We start from the raw sequence: 22,625 nt of genomic DNA on the forward strand, positions 1-22,625 counted from the left end.
TATGACTAGCAAACACAATACAAGGCCAAAAGGCAAAATATAAACTTTGAAAATCCTATACAAAAGTGGTTCTGTTACAACATTCTTTCATAAATTAAACACAATAATAAAACGAAACAAGAAAAAGAAAAACTGAATTTTGACAACCTACACAAACTGTGGCATTTCAAATTCAAGGTCTTGTACCTCTTCCATTTGTTTTAGCCTGAGTCCCTGGCACATTGGATTCATGTCAGGCAGGCCAACCTCCTCACAGTTCTCTTTAGGCTCAGCAGCTGGTTTCAAAGCATAAGCTGATGTGCTGTCTGCCTCTGGAACAGATTTCTCCACATGACTCAGGGGAGTAAGAGCTGTGCTAGGAGGCACTGTTGCTGAAGGTGAAGCTGGTCTCTCCTCAGTCCCCCTGACTTTGCTGGTCAGGATAGGTGGTTTGTAAAATGTTGTCCCGAGATGGGGCTGCAGTATTCTGGGTGCTCTTGCAGGAGCAAGGCGGTGAGAATGAGAAGACAGTCTCACTGGTGCCTCTCTTGCTGAACTGGCTGGTGTGTTGGGCTGTGTGGCACCGTTGGAATGATCACCACTATCATTGATGCTCATTGTCACTTTTTCCTGGAGTACACTTGGCACAATCACTGCACTCATGCCAGTTAAGTTCTTTAGTTCACATTGTTGTTCCTGAGTTTTTTCTGAAATCTGCTGATCAAAACCATTAATTTGGGAGCCAACAGTAGTAGAGGTATCTTTTATATTAAGTCCTTCAAAGGTAAGATTCTGGCAAAACTTGTCTGAATTGACATTTCCCACATTTCTGCTGTTTTTCTCATTAGGAGAGCTTGCAAGATGGAACCTATCTACAGGCAAACAGCAACATCTGATCTTGGTGCTTGGCATAGGCCTCTGTATATCATTTGTTGTCACATCAGATTTCAGACTAAGTGGTTTCGTGGTTTTACACATATTGTCCATCTTTTGTGATGATGATTCAAGTTCTTTGTGATCTGAAAAAGAAGAGATTTTTTTTTAACTTCATGAAGCTTGGTTAATAAGGAAGTGTGGTTATTATGAATGGGCATTCTCTCAAACAACAGAGACTTACATATTTTTTCAACAGTATTTTCTCAGTCATCTATGCAGAGGAATTAAAAATCCATACAATATTAAAGGCACATTTTTAATTAAAGCATTACTTTTTAAAATTTATCTTAATAGTATAAATAGTCACAAAGCACATAAAATTAAAAAAAAACCCTTCCTGTAGTAACTTGTTTTAATATACTACCCATGAATGAATATTTTCTGTGTTAAGACTTTCCTGATTTCAACAGGCAGACAATGGTGACTCTAGAACAGTAACACTATTCTGTACACCAACAAACTCCATGACCTGAATCCCAAGGACTTTGCCTGTCACTTAATCTGCTTTCCAGCTACATTCTGTCCATACTGAGGGCAACACACCAGAGAGGACTTGGATGCTTTCCCAGCTGATCCACTAATACATGGCAACATCCTCTACACAAAGGAAGGTTGAAGAGCTGTTAGAATTGCCATTGTGCTACTGGTTCTGGAGACTCCAGACTTACCTCCTTCTCTTTCTCCTCTAGTCTGGTCCCAAGGTCCCTGTTTTCTCACCTACAACCCTAGCATCTCCCACTCTGTCTTTGCTGCATGTGCCTTAGAAGCTCCTGTTACTAGAAAGGTGCAGCCCTCTGGCCATGATCCTCTTCTCCCTGCTGAGAAACATCAGACAATTGTGTGCCTTGCCACTGGTCTGATGGCTTTCCAACAGCCCTGTTCATAGCCCACAGTCCTCATCCCTGCCACCTGGTCCTTCTCCCACATCCTTGGGCAGTGGTTTGAAGACAGGTGCACAGCAGCATCACTTGATGATGATCGCAGGTCATCATCTCATCTGACCTCCTTCCTCACCTGAGGCTGCTGGCCTCTCTTCCCTGGTTCTCAGGCAGTGCTCATGTGATTTGCTGTCCTGGGCCCTTCTCCACATTGATAGAAGGGAGCTGAGCCATTGTGGTTGGATGGCAACCACCAAAACATATTTACAGTCCTGCAGAACTTCTAGCACCACTTCTAGCTGCCTGGGTGCTGTCTCAGCTCCTGCTCCAGTTCTGCCCTGGGCAAGCCTAATGCACTAGCCCTACCTGCCTTCTTCTGTCAAGACAAACTCCTATGTGGAGATATGTTGGCATGCGTTGTTAATGATCTTCTAAATAAAAGGTTCAGAATTACCTGGTATGTAATGAAAATTTCAAATATTTTAAAATTATTTATTGTTATTACTATACCTAGCTGGGAATCCAATTTCATTGGACAGCAAAACAAGGTTACATTTAGGAATGAGACAGGATGAGGTTCAAATCCTGAATCGACAATAATTTAAGGACATGACCCTTGGCATTATTTACCTTCCTGAGACTGTTAACTATGGCTTAAATGAGGCCAAGGTTCATAGCACAGAAGTGCTGATAAGATCAAATCAGATAAATGGAATCAGTGAGTCCAGTGTTTTTCTTTGCAGAGAGGAAATGGACTCTTTGTTTTCAGACTTTTTCAGGCTACACTTATTGATATTTCATTAATTTTATATATCAAATTTAACATTTATGACTATATATTGAAAAATTCAGATTAAGCTCTACTAGAGCAGTAAGGAATGGAAGGTTTTCAACCCCCTTACCAGAAATGATACACTGAAATAAAACGATTAAAAACAGTGAACAAAAAGACTGGAGCCAAGAAAATGGAAGACATGTGTGCTTAATGTGCTAAAGTTAGGCCACAGGTAAAGGGACATCAAAAAACTTTAGGAGTCTTCTTTTTTTTTTTTTTGAGTTTCAGGAGTCCAGCTTTTTTCTGTTTTGACTTTAATTGATGACAAAGAAGTGAAGGTGAAAACAAATCTCAGAAAGAGAACAAAAATAATTTATGAATTTCAAGATATCTTTTTACAAGAGAGAAACAAAGCATGATATTCATTTAAATGACATTCACTAAACTTTCTCAATGGCTAGAAAAGTTAACTAATAAAACCTTGAAGTTTGAACTTACCTCAACTTAATACCCCTTGTTTTTTTTTAAAGGATGAGTATTGTAGATGGACACAATATTTTTGTCTTTATTTATTTGTTTTATATGGTACTGAGGATCCAACTCATGGCCGCACACATGCTGAGGCAAGCGTTTTACCACTGAGCTACAAGTCCAGCCCTCACCTTGGTTTTTAATCACGACTTCTTGGCAAGGTTTGAAATATGCAAGGATATATGTTACATGACCACTCACCAATGAGACATGCATCCCATTTTTCCAATGCATTTTGCTTGCGTTCTGATTCCTCAAATGATGTAGCCAATTCATAATTTTTAATTTCAATATCTGCAGTGTGAATATCCTATTGAAACAAGAAAAGTTTTAAACTAAAAGCAAAACACATCTCAAAACAAACAGTTCAAAGACTATTAACTTGTTAACATAAACATCACAAATTTAATGCAATTCTGTAATGGTCAAAACTCACTTGCTTCATAGAAAAATATTGTGACTTTGTGGAATGTTCTGTTGATATTACGGGTTTGCAAGGAGGGCTTTTATCCACCCGAGGTGCAACAACGTCAGTACTAGATGAAACATTTTGTGGCTCTAGGGACCCATCAAAGATCATCTCTGCATTGGTAATGAGGAATTCGACCAACAGGGCCTGATTGGCATATGCAACAAGAGAGGAGGAGATGGTACCAGGAGTGGTTGTAGGCCTGGGCCTCATGACACAGGGTCCAAATACCACCCCCAAGTTTTTTGAGTTCATCAGGTTTTCTTCAGAATGGTCTGCAACCCTGAAAAGAAGAACACATAAAGTGTATGAGATTTGCCTAATAGATGTCTTTAATGTTAGTTTACTATGACTTGAGAAGGTTGGAGAAAACTCGGGCTATAGATGACTACAAAACGTTTGTCAAGGGTCAAGTTTGGTGGGTCCAGGGAAAGAATCCTTTGTTTCATTATGATACTTACCACACACCAAACTGAGTTTCAGAGTACTATATTAGGATAAAATGCATGTAAGTAGAAGGAACTACTGAACTCAGTAGCAGAAGGAAGAAAAACACCTCTAAAAATTGCTCCATCATTGTATGTGGGATATACTCCCCGTTCCAGTATAAGAACTGGAAACTGAAACAGCACTGTCAATTTCTCTCTCACTGCCCAGTTAGTTTTCTTTTTTTAAAAATAATTTTTACCTAGAGATGGACACAATACCTTTATTTTATTTATTTATTTTTATGCAGTGCTGAGTATCAAACCCAGTGTCTCACATGTGCTAGGCAAGTGTTCTATCACTAGCCACACTCCCAGCTGCCCACAGCTAGTTTTCTAGCCTGGATGGTTCTCTCTCCTGAACACCTCTCTGTTCTATTGCCACTATCAATGTTCTGGTTTTACTTCAAACACTCTCAGCTTGATATTTCTATGACTATCCAAAGAAATCTGTCTCTGCCTGGTTTAGCTATCAGGATGATACTAGATTCATCTATGGATAAAGAAGCTGTGATTCATATATATATATATATATATATATATATATATATATATATATATATATATATATATATATAGTGAATGGGGTAGCTTTGCTATTTGTCTTTCAGAGGATTCACCACTGATGTATAGAAATGCATTTGATTTATGGGTATTAATTTTATATCCTGCTACTTTGCCAAATTCATTTATTATTTTAGAAGTTTTCTGGTGGAGTTTTTTGGATCCTCCAAGTATAAAATATGTCGTTGGCAAAAATGGTAATTTAAGTTCTTCTTTTCCTATTTGTATTCCCTTGAATTTCTTTCACCTAATTGCTCTGGCTAGAGTGGCAAGGATTATGTTGAACAATTTTTAGATGGAATGCTTCCAATTTTTCTTCATTTAGAATGATGTTAGCCTTAGGTTTAAAATAGAGAGCTTTTACTATGTTGAGGTATATTCCTACTACCCCTAGTTTTTCTAATAGTTTGAACATGAAAAGGTACTGTATTTTGTCAAATGCTTTCTCTGCATCAATTGATATAATCATAGGTTTCTTCTCTTTAGGTTTATTGATGTGATGAATTACATTTATTGATTTCTGTATGTTGAACCAACCTTGCATCCCTGGAATACACAAATTGATCATGGTGCATTGTTTTTTTTTTCATATGTTTTTGTATGTGATTTGCCAGAATTTTGTTGAGAATTTTTGCATCTATGTTCATCGTGTAGTTATGGGTCTGAAATTTTCTTTCCTTGATGTGTCTCTGGCTGGTTTGGGTATCAGGATGATACTAGCTTCACAGAATGAGTTTGGAAGGGTTTCCTCCTTTTCTATTTCATGGAATAATTTGAAGCCCTTCAAGATATGAATAGTTAAAAAAACTGTGGTATATATACACAATGGACTATTACTCAGCATTACAAGGGAATAAAATAATGGCATTTATAGGTAAATGGATGGAGTTGGTGAATATCATGAAGTAAGCCAATCCCCCAAAATCAAAGGCCAAAATTCTCTCTGATAAATAAATGTTGATACATAATTGGGTTCCTGGGGATGGAGGAACATTGATTGGGCTCAGGAGAGGGAAGGAAGAGGAGGGGTATGGGGTAGGAAAGATGGTGGAATGAGACAAACATCATTACCCTAAGTACATGTATGACGGCACATGTGGTATGACTCTACATCATGTACAGAGAAATGAAAATTTGTGCTCCATTTGTGTACAATGGATTGAAAAGCATTCTGCTGTCATGTATAACTGATTTGAACTAATAAATTTTTTTAAATTTTTATTTTATTTATTTATTTGTATGTGGGACTGAGGTTCGAACCCAGGGCCTTGCACAATCTCTACTGCTGAGCCACAATTCCAGCCAAAAAAAATAAATTTAAAAAAAATTAAAAAAGGAGATCTTAATTACTGTCAGAAAGGTCTAGCAGGCAAATCTGAATATGTGAAATTCCTGATTCCAAGTTCTTTAGTGGGCATAGAAACACCTTGGTCAACTAATCTGCCAGGTAGGTAAGATTTTTTATCAAGTCTCTAGGAAGGGTAGCACAGTTCCTGCTACTGCTTGCTATATTGTAGCCTAATGAAATCAAATTTTCTAAATGCAAAATGCTTTCTTGTGTCTCCATGTCATTTCTCTCTGCCTCATATGCTCTTCTGCACATTCAATACCAAATCACCACTCGGTTCTTAAAATCAGACACAAGGCCTTTTGCCTCTTCTGCTCTATTCCTGCCCCCAAAACTTCCTCTGCATGCCTACAAGCTGTGCACAGCTACTAGAAAAAGGATGATGGTGAACTGTGGTTATATACAGACCTGTACCCCAAGAGGATAAGCCCACAAATAGCAGAAACCCTATATTTCCACCCTAGTTTCCCCAGCCAGAGCCTGGCACACAGGAAGCATCTGAGGGAACCATGTTTGCTGCATGAACATGTATTCAATGTCTCCCTTTCCCAACACATAATAAAAACATCCTAAAAATCATTTTGAAAATCATAACAATATAAATGTACTGAATACTATTGCCCTGTTGAATTAAAAATGGCTAAGATGGTATAAAAATTCTTACCTCTTAAGATGGATGATAAGGTAATGTAGAGTGTTAAAATTGAACGGTGGCAATTTTCTTACAAGGTCCTTGGTTTTGAGAAAAATTTGGTTGATATCTGTACACATATTTGGAGATGTGTTGTCTTCAGAGTTGTCCCTTTTGGTGTCCTGTTCTTGGTTAATTTGTTGGATGACATTTGCAAGCTGCATAAATTCCTGGTACCATTGGAATAAAACCAATGGTTCTGGTAGCTAAAGAAACAAAATTATATTAAAAATACCTTTGGGCTGAGGTTGTGGCTCAGAGGTAGAGTGTTTGCCTAGCACATGCAGGGGCCTGGGTTTGATCCTCAGCACTACATAAAAAATAATAAATAAAATAAAGGTATTGCATCCCGCTACAACCAAAAAATAAATATTTTGAAAAAATCTTCTGCCTGTTTTCTTTGTTAAAGTCAACTATAAGTGAGACTCAAATAATTTAGCATGTCCCCTTTAGATTAACAAAATTTTCTAAAGTCAATCTGTATTTATTGATATCATTTTCAGTATTGGGGATTGAACCTAGGACCTCAAGCATGCTATGCAAGCACTCTAGTCCTGAGCTTCATCCCTGCCCATAAAATATAATATATATGTTTGGTAGAGAAGTGACTTAGAAAGCAAATCAAAATCTTGACTATAAATTATATTTATGTTAATAACAAATTAATGGATAATGAGTGAAATTCTAAACTTTAAATGAAGTTTAAGCTTTAAGCTTCATTATGGGATTTTAAAACTCTTCTATTCACATCTGCCCCCCAAATATATAATCTTCAGCTGTTTTACTGGAACAAACATAGAATAGTGAACAGAATCTATAAAATGAATCAGAAACCCATGGATTTTATGAGTAAGGGGTAAAAATATCAAAGTGCTAAAGGGCACAGATTTTACTTAGGCAAGAATGAAGATCAGCACAAGATAATAGACCTACAAAAACATACTGTCAACATCTCATGAAACTTTCAAACAGGCTGATTTGCCATGAATAGGTCAAAAGAAGTTCTTACAACAAATATCCACTGCCAAAATGAATTTTAATGTTTCTACTGACCTACAATAAAAAATTCAGTGAATCGTTGGCTACCTGATGTCCTATAATATCTGTGGGAAGTTAAGGTGTTGCCCTGTGATCAGTTTCTATCTTCAACCACTCTGGGATCTGAAGCAAGTCACATCACCTCTTGGAGCTTTAGGTCAATGAGTCAGATAAAGGCTACTCTCTAACACTATTGCAAGAATTGAGCACACTTTGCCAAATGAAAGTCTTAGACATATAAAATTCCTCAACAGAATGCAAGTTTATTGTATTGGACCCAATTCATCTCCTTTCCCTGACTGACTAAACAAGGTTAAGGATGACACATTATGAGACTTCCAGTCATTCAAAGGTATCAACCTCCATTTCTCAGTTGAGGAATCTGTAGAATGTGATTAAAGGGTTATCAATGCTTTCCTGGGCTAACATTGTAGACCCAGCAATTTATACTTAATTTCTTTCCCTCCTGCAATTCCACTAAAATACAGTAGGCTCATAAGGACTAGGAAAATAGAGAAAACAAAAAGCAACAATTCACAAGTAGAAGAGCAGATGAATAAGTCCTGATGCAGCATTTCCAAGAGAACTGACTCTTTGTCACTCAACATGATTTTCAGAATCCTAAAGGGATGTGGACAATCACTACCAGGTCCTCTGATCTTGGCTTAGGTTGCAGGTGGGCCAGCTGAGAAAGCTTAGCTCTCTATAGAATCCTGTCTCCACTCCATGTACTAGGGCAATCTCCTTTCTAAAACTCTGGAAAATTTTTCTCTGGGCAATGGGATACAGAGGCTCTCTGAATCGAGGCAATGCCAAACATAAGGAACAGAGAGGTAACTGTTTTCAAACGGGGATATGTTGGCTATATGCACACTGAAAGCCCAGATCCTACAGTCTTAGTAACCCTGGCTTCCACAGTATTGGTACTGCATCTCTAGGCAAGGAAAAAACCCTTTCCTGGGGGACTGGGGTTGTGCCTCATGGTAGGGCACTCATCTGGCATGTGTGAGGCACTAGGTTGGATCCTCAGCACCACATAAAAATAAATAAATTAATTAAAAGTATTGTGTTCATCTACAATTAGAAAAAATGCCTTCCCAGGAGGATCACACCAGTGCCAGAACAGGGAACTAGAGACATGTAGTTAGGCATATACCAAACAGTCCACCTAGACCACTTTATAGTAAAGTTCAAAGTTTTTAAAAAGCCTTGATGTGTTCAAGTGCTTCCAAAGTGATTTCAAGTCCAAACTCATGTAACTAGACACCATGAAAGACAAAAATCAAAATGGGTGGAAAAAGAACAAAATGAAGTGCCAGCATCTAAAATGATGCTGTCAATATGCTGGCAACTAGTCAGATATGGTGAAAGAGTACTGGAAATGCAACTGATCTAAATTGAGATGTGTTCTAAATGAAAAATAGATACCAGATTTCAAAGAAAAAGAGCTGCAATACAAATACATAAATAAACAAAATACCTCATAATTTGAAAAACTAGATATTCAAAATGTTAAATGATATGTTAAAATTCACTTCACTTTATTTTTAATTTTTATGTTGCTATAGAAAATTTAATGTTATATATGAGGGTCACATTGTATTTCTACAGAGGTTAGAGGCCAAATAGAGAAAAGAACCCTTAATGAGAAAAATCTATGAACATCCACAATAAAAGAGCATCATATAATCATTTAAAAAATGTGATCAAAAGAATAGAAAATCAGACTTCTTGAATATTAAAACATGATCTCACAAATGGAGTAATTTACTTATTCAAGAAGAAAAAGACAAGGAAATGTCTTAGAAAGTTTTTGAAGAAAAAAAGAACAATAAAGAAAAGGTAAGGGAACTGGAGAACAAGTATACTTGCCAAGCAAGTGCAAGACCCTGAATTTTTAATCCCCAAGAGTACAAATAACAAATTTATAAATATTTATATGTGTGTTTGTGTATGGTACACACACACATCTCCAAAGAAGAGCTTCAAGTACAAGGGTGGGAGAATGGCAATAAAAATCAAGAAAAGTTCCAAGAACTAAAGTGCTCACAACTGACGGAGCTCATGGAGTGGCCAGAATACTGGATGGAAATATATCCACATCAAAGTACATCATTATAAAATCTTAGAATAATGAGGGGGGTGATGACATAGTCTATACCAATGAAAAATATTCAATATAAAATATTTTTGCTCTTTGCATTTGATGGTAGGTTTAGAATAAAACTTTAACCTTTTGTAAGTAAAATTTCAACACTTCACAGATATCGTGTGAAGAAAATTCGGACAGATCTACTAAATGCCTTCCACTTTCCAGAGCTCGACACAGGATTGCGATTTTTGCCTTGTTGCCACTGACTCTATAGATTCCCTTGAAGAGAAAAGAAAAACAGAATGCAATATTTCACTTTAGTACAAAGGGCTAAATGCAGACATCTAGACAGAGTTGATGTATCTACTTCAATTTTTATTAGTATTTAAAAAATACAAGTTGAAGTCAAATAAATTAACATTTTCCAAATAAATGTGAATAAATTTAGTTATTACAAATGGAGAGTGCTGATTTTCTTAAAATCTCTTTTTCATTAAATCAAATCACAAAGGCATTTATGTTTTTAGAGTTTTAAGAGTAAACAACATACTTGTAAACTCAAGGCAGTCCTTTCGATTTCTGAAGTACACATTTTGATTATGAAAGGAATGCCATCTGGCTCCTTTTTGGCAACACAGGACAATTCTGCTCCAAATAGGTGTATTTTCCCCCGAAGTTTACGATGTCCGCAAACGATGGTTAAGTTTGCCATGCATTTTTTATGGCAGATAAGAAGACACTATAAGAAAATGATATTTGAAAACTGATTGACTCACCTTAAAATTATTCACAACTAAGCAAAATACAGGCCGACTAATAACGACAAAAATAAGTGAAAAAGTACTATTTGTGGTTTGTGAATTACATTTAACAGGAAAACAAATAAGAAAACTACAAAAATAAACTGTGGGACTTTATTAAACATGTACTGGCAAGCTAGGTGTGATGGCATATGCCCATGATTCCAGCTACTTGAGGGGTTGAAACAGGAATTTCACAAGTTAAAGGCCAGACCAATCTAGCAAGAGCCCATTTCAAAGCACAATTTCAAGAAAAAGTGTATGGGCTGGGGATGTGGCTCAAGTGGTAATGCACTCCCCTGGTGTGCGCAGGGTGCTGGGTTGGATCCTCAGCACTACATAAAAATAAAATTTAAAAAAAGATATTGTGTCCACCGAAAACTGAAAAATAAATATTAAAAATCTCTCTCTCTCTCTCTCTCTCTCTCTCTCTCTCTCTCTCTCTCTCTCTGTGTGTGTGTGTCTCTCTCTCTCTCTCCCTCTCTTTCTCTTTTCGCTCTCTAAAAATATGGCATGTGCAAGACCCTAAATTTAGTTCCCAGGAGTACAAACAACAAATTTATATATATTTAAATGTGTGTTTGTGTGTGGACACACACATCTCTAAATAAGTAAAATCATAACAAAAAAGTATATAGCAAAAGAAAAAATTGTGATTCCAAAAAGATCTTACCTCTTGGCATTTAAGACCTTGAAATATGACAATGTGTTCACAGTATCTACATCTTGCTGGATATCTCCATTTTCTGAATTTATGGGTGGCAGCTGCTTTTGCCATTAATGATTGCTGAAATGTTCCAAGGGAGCTGGGTCCTTACAACAGAAATGTTAGTATGTAAGAAGGGTAAAATGACAAAAACATATACAACATGATATTGTACATGGAATAATTTTTAGACTTTGAGATTACTTATATATTACAAAAAGCTATTATTTTGAATTTCTAACATAAAAAGCATCTCATTTTTTGATCTCTTATAAAACACACTTTTTTTTCTTTTTTTATTTACTTATGACAGTGGAATGTATTACAATTCATATTACACATGTAGAGCACAATAGTTCACATCTCTGGTCATATGCAAAGTATATTCATACCAATTCGTGTCTTCATACATGTATTTGGCATAATGATGACCTTCTCATTCCACCATCATTTCTAACCCCATGTTCTCTCCCTTCCCCTCGCATCCCTCTGTTTCAGAGTCCTCCCTTGTTCCCCCTCCCTACCCCACTATGAGTCAGCCTCCTTATATCAGAGAGAACATTTGGCATTTGTTTCTTTGGGCTTGCCTAGATTCACAGAGCATTATCTTCTCCCATACCATGCGTTTATCTGAAAATGCCATGATTTTATTCTCTTTTATTGCTGAGTACATAGGATTTTGGAAGAACCCTGCATGTTTTTATACAGAAATTAACAAGTTGATTCTAAAGTTTATATGAAAATGTTAAAGATATTGGAGAGCCAAAGAAATTTTAGAGAATCTAGACTGCTTGACTTTACAACTCATTGTAGAGCCACAGGATTCAAGCCAGTGTGCTTTTGGCCTAGGAAGAGACATGCAAATCAACAGAATAAAATAGAATCCAAAGTAGACTCTCTTGTATTTAGTGAAGCTATTTCTTTTTTCAAAATTCATTTAATTTTTTTAAATACATGACAACACTGGAATGCATTTCAATTCTTATTACACATACAGAGCACAATTTCTTTTATCTCTGGATATAAAGTATGTTCACTTCAGTTTATGCCAGTATATATGTTCTATTTTCTGCATTACAATTCTTAATACACATATATACCACAATTTTTCATATCTCTGTTTGTATATAGGGTATGTTGACACCCATTTCAAATCTTCATATATGTACTTTGTACAATGATGTCCAACACAATCCACCATCCTCGCTAATCCCCTTCCTCCTCTCTTTCCCTCCCACCCCTCCCTAAATTAATCTCATCCTCCCATGCTGTTCCTCCCAACTCAACTATAAGTCACCCCACTTATAGCAGAGAAAATATTTGGCATTGTTTTTTAGGAATTGGCTGACTTCATTTAGCATTATCTTCTCCAACACCATCCATTTACCTGCAAATGCCATGATTTTGTTCTTTTATCATGCTGAGTAGTATTACATTGTGTATAAATGCCACATTTTTTTTTGTCCATTCATCCACTGAAGGACATCTAGGTTGGCTCCACAGTTTAGCTCCCATCTTCTCTTTCTACCCCATCTACTGTAATTCATTTCTCTCCCTGATACAAGATTCTTGGTTGGAACCCATTATCTTTCCAGTTTGAAATATGTTGTTCCAGGATCTTCTAGTTCTCAGGGAATATGTTGAAAAATCTGCTGTTAACCTAATCGGTTTACCCCTATGTGTAATCTGATTCACTTCTCTTGTGGCTCTTAAAATTCTCTCCTATTTCTGTATATTGAGAATTTTCATTATAATGTGTCTTGGTATGGGTCTGTTGTGATTTTGCACATTCAGTGTCCTGCAGGCTTCTTGGATTTGGATTTCCATTTCATCCTTCATGTCTGGAAGTATTTCTGATATTATTTCATTGAATAGCTTGCACATTCCTTTGGTTTTGAACTCTGTGCCTTCCTCTATCCCAATGACTCTTAAATTTGGACTTTTTATGCTATGCCATATTTCTTGGGTTTTCTGCACATGGTTTCTTATCATTTTTGCTGTGCTGTCTACATTCTTTTCAAGATAATATACTTTGTCTTCGTGATGTCCTATCTTCTAAGTTGTATTCTCTGCTGGTGATGCTCTCATTTGTGGTTTTTTTTTTTTTTTTACAAATTTGTTACCAAATTTTAATATATGTATTACCAATGCATTACTATGTGTTTTCATTGGTTAACCTAATGTTTAGTAATTATTGTACATAAAATTTATATAAGGAAATTTATATTAATGAAAAAAAGAAAATATGAAATATAGTGGGCTAGAATGTGTGCATGCATATGTATATAAGGGTTCTAAGATTTTTTACTTGAAAAAAAAGGATTTCATTGCTGAAGTAGTAGTATGAAAACCACAGATAAAAACCTGTTTCTAAGATAGGAAACTACCAACAAGAGTAAGAGACTTTCTCAAGGTTACACAATCATCCAAGTGCATCTCCATGTTGATGTGATACAGCTTCCAGTATTCTACTTGCAAAAACAAGAGAGCATTATCTTAGCTATTTGGTAATTAGCTGATCCTATCAGGAGTCAAGTTATTAGCCAGATATTTTTCCTTGAAATGGATTTTATTTTATTTGCATGTCCATTAATTTTTTTTTTTTTTTTGGGTACTGGGGATTAAACTGAGGAGTGTTTTACCATTGAGCTACCTCCCCAATTCCTCTTTCAGAGACAGGGTCTCACTAAATTGCTGAGGCTGATCTTGAACTTGCAATCCTTCTACCTCAGCCTTCAGAGTCACTGAGATTACAATTGTGGACCACCATGCTCAGCCCTATTAAACTCTTAACGTTCAAAAATTTCTGTCATCAATAGGTAGCAACTTAAATTTTTGGTACTTACAGTTTAGTTAAAGACTATAAAGTTGGGGCTTTGCCTTATAAATTAATTTCATTTGTGTTTTTAATTTGGTTCATATTTCTTTCATTTCAAGTAATTCTGTATATATATATCCTCAATCCTCAATCTCCCTGTAGAGGTCATCTTTTGTTTCTTGGATTTGTTTATTTAGCTCATTGTCAAAGTGATCTTTCACTATCTGTATTTGTTGTCTAATGTCTTTTCTGAGATTCCAAAACATCTGAATAATGTAAATCCTGAAATCTTTCTCTGTCACTATTTCTGCTGTTTCTAATTATTCTTCTAATGATGCATTGTCTTCAATTGTTTGTGGTATTTTCTTCCCTTGTCTTTTCATGTTGCTGCTATTTCATTCCTGCTCTGTGGGACTGGTGTGTTATTCTTTTTACCCTATAGATTTGTAGTGCTCTTGTATATTCCAAGATCCCTTCTTTGTGGGGAGAGACAATGTTGACATTCCCAAAATAAACAATACATCACCTATGTGTAAATTACTGCTATTAAGACATTCATAGTTAGTTTCAATGTCTAGTAATTCTAGATTCAATTACAATTTAAAATATAATCAGTAGTTTCATAGAAGATGTACACTTTCTTCTGGTGGTGGACAGAGAACTAGAGGTCAGGTATCTGACTTTATGTTAAGGGCAAAAGATGTGAGGGCAATGGATTAATAAAACTTAGGAAATTTGGAGGAGAACTCTAATCAAGAGAGTTAGTAGCAGGGGAATAGACAGGAGGTAATTTAGGGGAGACAAGTATGTGGGAGGACAGTAGAATGCATAAAAACAAACACGTATATGTGTTTAGAAAATTACAAGAAGTAAAAATAGTAAAAATTAGGAGGTTGAAAGAGAAAGAGAGGGAGGAAGAAAAATAAAAAGAAGTAAAAAAGAGAAAAGAGAGAGAGAGAAGTAAAAAAAAAGAGGGGTGGCTTATGCAATTCCTTTATATTATATTATTCTGGTGACTCAGTTCTATTTCATGCAAAGTTCTTGGTTATATGTTGGGGTTGTGAGGACCAGAGGAGGAGGGGTAGAGGAGAAAGAAAGAGGATAATATGGAAGAGAAGAAAACAAAAAACAAAACAAACAAACAAACAACAAAATACTCTCAGAGTTCCCTTTTCTTCTCTTTTAGTAGGTAGAGTTGTCTATTCCAAGCTTGGTTCTCTGCCCTCAGTGTGGTGTAGGTAACCAGTGTGAGAAGACTAAAGCTCTCCCTCTCTTGTCTGGGCTTCCCTAATCTTGGTCTCTCTGAGTTGCTCCTAGGTTTTAGCCCCCTCCCCTCTCTTGCTTATCAGGTCTCATCTGGGGGACCTCACACCCTCCAACTTAGGATTGCACCAAGTGGGCAGTGTCCCGGTGGCACTGCACTCCTGTTCAACTGAGAGCTGATTTTGTGCTGATAGTTTCTATACCGAGTTATTACAGCTGGGGGAGTGGATTTGGAACCCAGGTACCTGTTCAGTCACAGATCCAGCTGGTAACCACACCCACCAAAGATGGTGAGAAAGGTCAAGTCAGTCCTTTTCCCAGTCGGGGTGTCTGGTGAGGTGGGGGGAGCTGGGATGTCCTTGTGCTGTGCCTAGAACGTGGTCTGGGGACCTGCGTGGGAGCAGAGCATCCCCTGGAGTTCTGCCACTCCACCGAGGTGCTTAGTTGGTGTCTCTGCTCCCCCACTTGAGAGTCGCGCCTGTGCTCAAACTGTGGGCTTTGGGACTGAAGCCTGGAGTCTCACCTGAACACAGAGGCTCTGAGTTCTGCTTGGTGTTCGCAGCTCTGGTGGATTCTGTGAAAATCCGCTGGATGGGGTCCTGTCACATGAACTGAGATGTTGTGTTCCCTCAAGGCAAGACCCCGAGCAGGAGAAGCCACCTGATAGCTTTCTCTGATTCAGGCACAGAGCAGCTTGAAGCAGGATCTCCTCTACTCTGCCACCTTGGATCCCAGTCAACCGATTTCTGTCAGAGATGCCAAAGTAATTCCGTGGTCTTTCAATAAATGGTGCTGAAATAACAGATATCCATAATGCGAGGGATGAACATCAAACCTTATTTCAGTCAACTCTAAAATGAACAGAAACCACACACCTAAACATACAACCTAACACTATCCGTCTTTGAATTCAGGGTTATGAAGGGCAGCTGTCTATTTTTATAAATAAAGGATGTTTTGGGAACACAGCCATGTTGATGTATTGTGTATAATTGCTTTTAAGGATTATTAAATATAATGGTAGTAGAGATAAATAACTGTTCAGGTGTTGATAATTTTTGAAACTGAGGTTGTATTCACAGAGTATACTGTTTGGCCTACTTTGATGCCTGCTTGAAATTTCCCATTATGAAAACTTGTTTTTGCTTTTTTAGTCTACCTTCAGATCTACTCTGGGCTATCTCAAGATCATCCCCATAAGCTCCATCACTCTCCTTCCCATTTCTCTCCAGCAAGGCTCAACCAATCCTAAAGTCCCCTGAATGTCCTGTGGAAGCCAGCCATTCATTCTAACATGCTAAGCACAAATGTGACATCATGGTGGTACTCAATGAATATTAGAAAATATATATTATAAGTAAAATTATGGAAGGTTCTGTCTGCATACACCCTGAAGTTGAAACTGAACTTGCCCTTCCCTAATACTTCTATAAACATGTTAATTAGCTCCGACCTCTTCCTTTCAAAGGAAGACTGTGGGGCTAGAGTGTAGTTCAGTGGTAGAGTGCTTGCCTAGTGTGCCTGAAGCCCTGGTTCAATATGTAACACCACAACAAATAAAATAAAAAGGAAGACTGTGACATTTGAAAACTTTCTCAGCAATACACCCTGAAACTTTCTTCAAGAAAAATAAAACTCTTATCAAGGGAGGCATTATTGCCGAAAATCTGCTCTATGAACAAGGTGGCTCAATTCCTTATCATGTAATCATAAAGACAATTAATAAAATATGCTCCCAACCTTTATCAATCCCCTGTATTCTTTACACATATGAATTATTTTTGTGTGTGCGTCTCATCACCATGATGAAAATGAATGGGAAATTTAAAAGAAACAGCAAACCAACTACTCTTCAAATCTTCAAAGCAGAGCTATTGTCTGTGACTTGTTGTCTCAGATCAAGTGGTTCTGGCTTGATTTGAGAACCTGCACATACTGGCAACCTACAGAGCTCTCTTTCAGATTTCTCAGTGTCTCTGAGCAAATGGCTGCACTGTCAAAGCAGTGAGATCCTGGTAGACATTAGAGATGACCAGCAATTCTGTGCAGGAAGACCCCCCCCCCCCACTTTGTGCTTATTAAAATTACCCTTTACTTTCAAGCTCACACAAAAATACCACTTCATTCCCTCCATTGAAAATAATCATTCCTTTGGCTCTAGTTTTTGGTTATTGTATTCTGCCACTCATTAAATGGAAAGGTTCTACAGGGAGTCTGTCTAGCATAAAGTGAGATTCTGATTAATTTTCAGAATCTGAATAAATTAAAATACATAGGAATCCAAATCCTTCCAGAATCCCTTCTGGGAATCATCTTTGTTCAATGGTAGTACTAACTCCCTGGGACAAAGAGCAGTTGTAAATGCCCACATTCCTAGGTCAAGGGCTTTTACAGGTGGGAGGTGAAGGGGATGATAATTGAGAGGTTGTTCTATTTTGGGGAGGTGGAGTGGTCTGGTGTTACCCTACATTCACTGAATATAGTGATTCTTCAACTCAGCCAAACTTCAATATCCTGCCAACTTGGGGGCTGAAACTTTTCTACCGGGGCCCATTGGGCTTTCTTCAAATTCAGTCTGCATGAGACCAGATCTATAGGTATTGTCAACCTAATGAGGCTTAAGTGTCACTATTCCTCACTTTCACAAGTCTTACAATAGGTTAGCATTTCTATGTAGGCATTTCTGGCAAACTGATTAAAGAACTCACTGCAGGGAAAAGGATCTAAATTTCAAAGACACACATGTATATATGTATAATGTGCTGTGATTTATTTACTCATCCTAAATACTCACCTCCACATCTAATTTTGAATTCTTTTCCATGAAGAGGGAGACCCCTACACCCAAACTCAATAAGGAGGTGAAGTGAACCCAAAGAGGAAAAGAACAAAACTGATTTAGAACAAAAAGCTGCCTGCTGTTTAGAAATAGCCTTGGAATATTCACAAAACACCTAACACTCCTCCCTTCCCCCAAAAGATCCAAAGAACTCAGTGGATGTCAAAGATCCAAAGGACTCAGTGTGGAACCCTCTCCTTGGTCTGTAAGACAGGGACAGTAGTGAAAAAGTCAAATAAACCAGCACCTGTCTGACTCAAAGAAAAGGACAGTCCTGGTCCACTGGTTTCCTCAGAAGGGGGGCCACCTCTGGAACACCAGATTTTTATCACCGACAGGGTCTTGGGGAATCCTGGACACATACTCACAGGGACATACCCTCCTTGTAGCAGTTGGGATCTCCCAGCTTATCAATTCCAATTTAGACCCTAACTTTCTGTGCTGAGGTCATGGTTGAAAAAAGGTGAATGGAAACAGAAGGGACAGTAATAAGGGAAGGACAGAAAAGAGATAGGATAGAGATACAGTCAGAAAGAAAGGCAAAGAGGGAGTCCCTGCACCTTTAGGCCCCCTTCCCTGCTCAAAGTAGTCATCAACAAAGGCCTAGATGAGGTGAAGTGTGTAAAGAAAAAGAAAAAAGGGAACAGCACTTGTTAGTTTCTTTACCTAGGTACTCATCAGAATGAAATTTCAGGAAATGTACCCACACTTACAAAAAGATCCCAGTGGGAAAGACGATTGTGAAGACCCGAAAAGCAAGAAGGAAAAGTCAAGTTAACCCGTGAGTATCGCTGTGGTCCTCAGCTGCCTCAGCGTCGTTATCCTGCTCCAACTGCTAACTGATCACAAAGGACCACAGTGTTCCGGTTCCCATAGTGCCCACTCCTGACGTCTACCTCTCATGGGCGCCCATCTCAATGTTCCATCCTCGCGGAAGACCCCGCCCCGCCTGCAGCTGCCTCCCCTCCAGGACCACCGCGAGCCACTGTGGCCGCTCTGACCCTGAAAGGCAATTGGTCAGCAGCCATCTCTGCAGTCCCCAGCCCAGTGCAGCGCCAGAGCGACCAACTCCATCCCACACTCATCCCCGTGCTTCCTCCAGAGTCCAGGACTCAGACTCCCATGAAATGCATGGCAAGAGAGGGCCAGAGCTCGCTGCCTCCATCCCCCACGCATTGCCCTTGGTTGCCCTATCAAGCCACCTCCAGGACCACCCTGGCCACAGAAGCCCCTCCCCGCCATGCACTGCCAAGTCCCCCAGAGACCAGGCACTGTGCAGCACTCATGGGGGTGAAACCAGGGCCAGCAGCAGATGAGGGCGGTTGTGGATCACAGGCTGTCAGCTGTGAAGCACTCTGATTCAGGCCCCGCCCCGCCCGCAGCTGCCACACCTCCCGGACAGGGCACTAAGCTGTGGCTGCTCTGACCTTGGATGGCAATTGGTCAGCAGCCATCTCTGCAGTCCCCAGCCCACTGCAGCGCCAGAGCAACCACCTCCATCCCACACAGCGGTTGTGGATCACAGGCTGTCAGCTGTGAAGCACTCTGATTCAGGCCCCGCCCCACCCGCAGCTGCCACACCTCCCGGACCACTGCAGGACACTGTGGCTGCTCTGACCCTGGATGGCAATTGGTCAGGAGCCATCTCTGCAGTCCCCAGCCCAGTGCAGCGCCAGAGCGACCACCTCCATCCCACACAGCGGTTGTGGATCACAGGCTGTCAGCTGTGAAGCACTCTGATTCAGGCCCCGCCCCGCCCACAGCTGCCACACCTCCCGGACCACCTCACGACGCCAGAGCGACCACCTCCATCCCACACTCATCCCCATGCTTCCTCCAGTGTCCAGGACTCAGACTCGCGCCATATGCTTGGCAAGAGAGGGCCAGAGCTCGCTGCCTCCATCCCCCACGCATTGCCCTTGGTTGCCCTATCAAGCCACCTCCAAGACCACCCTGGCCACAGAAGCCCTTCCCCGCCATGCACTGCCAAGTCCCCCAGAGACCAGGCACTGTGCAGCACTCATGGGGGTGGAACCAGGGCCAGCAGCAGATGAGGGCGGTTGTGGAGCACAGGCTGTCAGCTGTGAAGCACTCTGATTGAGGCCCCGCCCCGCCCGCAGCTGCCACACCTCCCGGACCACCTCGCCATGCCAGAGCGACCACCTCCATCCCACACTCATCCCCATGCTTCCTCCAGTGTCCAGGACTCAGACCCCGCCATATGCTTGGCAAGAGAGGGCCAGAGCTCGCTGCCTCCATCCCCCACGCATTGCAGTTGGTTGCCCTATCAAGCCACCTCCAAGACCACCCTGGCCACAGAAGCCCCTCCCCGCCATGCACTGCCAAGTCCCCCAGAGACCAGGCACTGTGCAGCGCTCATGGGGGTGGAACCAGGGCCAGCAGCAGATGAGGGCGGTTGTGGAGCACAGGCTGTCAGCTGTGAAGCACTCTGATTCAGGCCCCGCCCCGCCCGCAGCAGCCACACCTCCGGGACCACCATGTGATGCCAGAGCGACCACCTCCATCCCACACTCATCCCCATGCTTCCTCCAGTGTCCAGGACTCAGACCCCGCCAAATGCTTGGCAAGAGAGGGCCAGAGCTCGCTGCCTCCATCCCCCACGCGTTGCAGTTGGTTGCCCTATCAAGCCACCTCCAAGACCACCCTGGCCACAGAAGCCCCTCCCCGCCATGCACTGCCAAGTCCCCCAGAGACCAGGCACTGTGCAGCGCTCATGGGGGTGGAACCAGGGCCAGCAGCAGATGAGGGGGGTTTTGGAGCACAGGCTGTCAGCTGTGAAGCACTCTGATTCAGGCCCCGCCCCGCCCGCAGCTGCCACACCTCCTGGACCAGGGCGCTAAGCTGTGGCTGCTCTGACCCTGGATGGCAATTGGTCAGCAGCCATCTCTGCAGTCCCCAGCCCAGTGCAGCGCCAGAGCGACCACCTCCATCCCACACAGCAGTTGTGGATCACAGGCTGTCAGCTGTGAAGCACTCTGATTCAGGCCCCGCCACAGCTGCAGCTGCCACACCTCCTGGACCAGGGCGCTAAGCTGTGGCTGCTCTGACCCTGGATGGCAATTGGTCAGGAGCCATCTCTGCAGTCCCCAGCCCAGTGCAGCGCCAGAGCGACCACCTCCATCCCACACAGCGGTTGTGGATCACAGGCTGTCAGCTGTGAAGCACTCTGATTCAGGCCCCGCCCCGCCCACAGCTGCCACACCTCCCGGACCACCACAGGACGTCAGAGCGACCACCTCCATCCCACACTCATCCCCATGCTTCCTCCAGTGTCCAGGACTCAGACTCGCGCCATATGCTTGGCAAGAGAGGGCCAGAGCTCGCTGCCTCCATCCCCCACGCATTGCCCTTGGTTGCCCTATCAAGCCACCTCCAAGACCACCCTGGACACAGAAGCCCCTCCCCGCCATGCACTGCCAAGTCCCCCAGAGACCAGGCACTGTGCAGCGCTCATGGGAGTGGAACCAGGGCCAGCAGCAGATGAGGGCGGTTGTGGATCACAGGCTGTCAGCTGTGAAGCACTCTGATTCAGGCCCCGCCCCGCCCGCAGCTGTCACACCTCCCGGACCACCACGCGATGCTGTGGCTGCTCTGACCCTGGATGGCAATTGATCAGCAGCCATCTAGGCAGTCCCTTGCCCAGTGCAGCGCCAGAGCGACCACCTCCATCCCACATGGCGGTTGTGGATCACAGGCTGTCAGCTGTGAAGCACTCTGATTCAGGCCCTGCCCCGCCCACAGCTGCTGCACCTCCCTGACCACCCCGCACGCCAGAGAGACCACCTCCATCCCACACTCATCCCAGTGCTTCCTCCAGTGTCAGGACTCAGACTCCCGCCAAATGCTTGGCAAAAGAGGGCCAGAGCTCGCTGCCTCCATCCCCCACGCATTGCCCTTGGTTGCCCTATCAAGCCACCTCCAAGACCACCCTGGCCACAGAAGCCCCTCCCTGCCAAGCACTGCCAAGTCCCCCAGAGACCAGGCACTGTGCAGTGATCATAGGGGTGGAACCAGGGCCAGCAGCAGATGAGGGCGGTTGTGGAGCACAGGCTGTCAGCTGTGAAGCACTATGATTCAGGCCCCGCCCCGCCCGCAGCTGCCACACCTCCCGGACCACAGCGCAATGCCAGAGCGACCACCTCCATCCCACACTCATCCCCATGCTTCCTCCAGTGTCCAGGACTCAGACTCCCGCCAAATGCTTGGCAAGAGAGGGCCTGAGCTCGCTGCCTCCATCCCCAAAGCATTGCAATTGGTTGCGCTATCAAGCCCCCTCCAAGACCACCTTGGCCACAGAAGCCCCTCCCCGCCATGCACTGCCAAGTCCCCCAGAGACCAGGCACTGTGCAGCGCTCATGGGGGTGGAACCAGGGCCAGCAGCAGATGAGAGCA

General features: G+C 41.6%; 1 protein-coding gene across 1 annotated transcript; it reads right to left on the minus strand.

The window, feature by feature from the left end:
• Positions 1–147: 147 nt before the first annotated feature.
• Positions 148–22,378, minus strand: LOC143404353 (rho GTPase-activating protein 29-like). The gene is made up of 8 exons (XM_076862545.1): positions 22,339–22,378; positions 11,260–11,399; positions 10,337–10,525; positions 9,928–10,065; positions 6,630–6,862; positions 3,536–3,851; positions 3,301–3,409; positions 148–998 (listed from the first exon to the last, which is right to left on the minus strand). The coding sequence occupies exons 1-8, from the start codon at positions 22,376–22,378 to the stop codon at positions 148–150; spliced, it is 2,016 nt and encodes a 671-aa protein (XP_076718660.1).
• Positions 22,379–22,625: the final 247 nt, after the last annotated feature.

The sequence above is a fragment of the Callospermophilus lateralis genome, chromosome 7 (genome assembly GCF_048772815.1).
Source record: "Callospermophilus lateralis isolate mCalLat2 chromosome 7, mCalLat2.hap1, whole genome shotgun sequence".
Lineage (NCBI taxonomy): Eukaryota > Metazoa > Chordata > Mammalia > Rodentia > Sciuridae > Callospermophilus > Callospermophilus lateralis.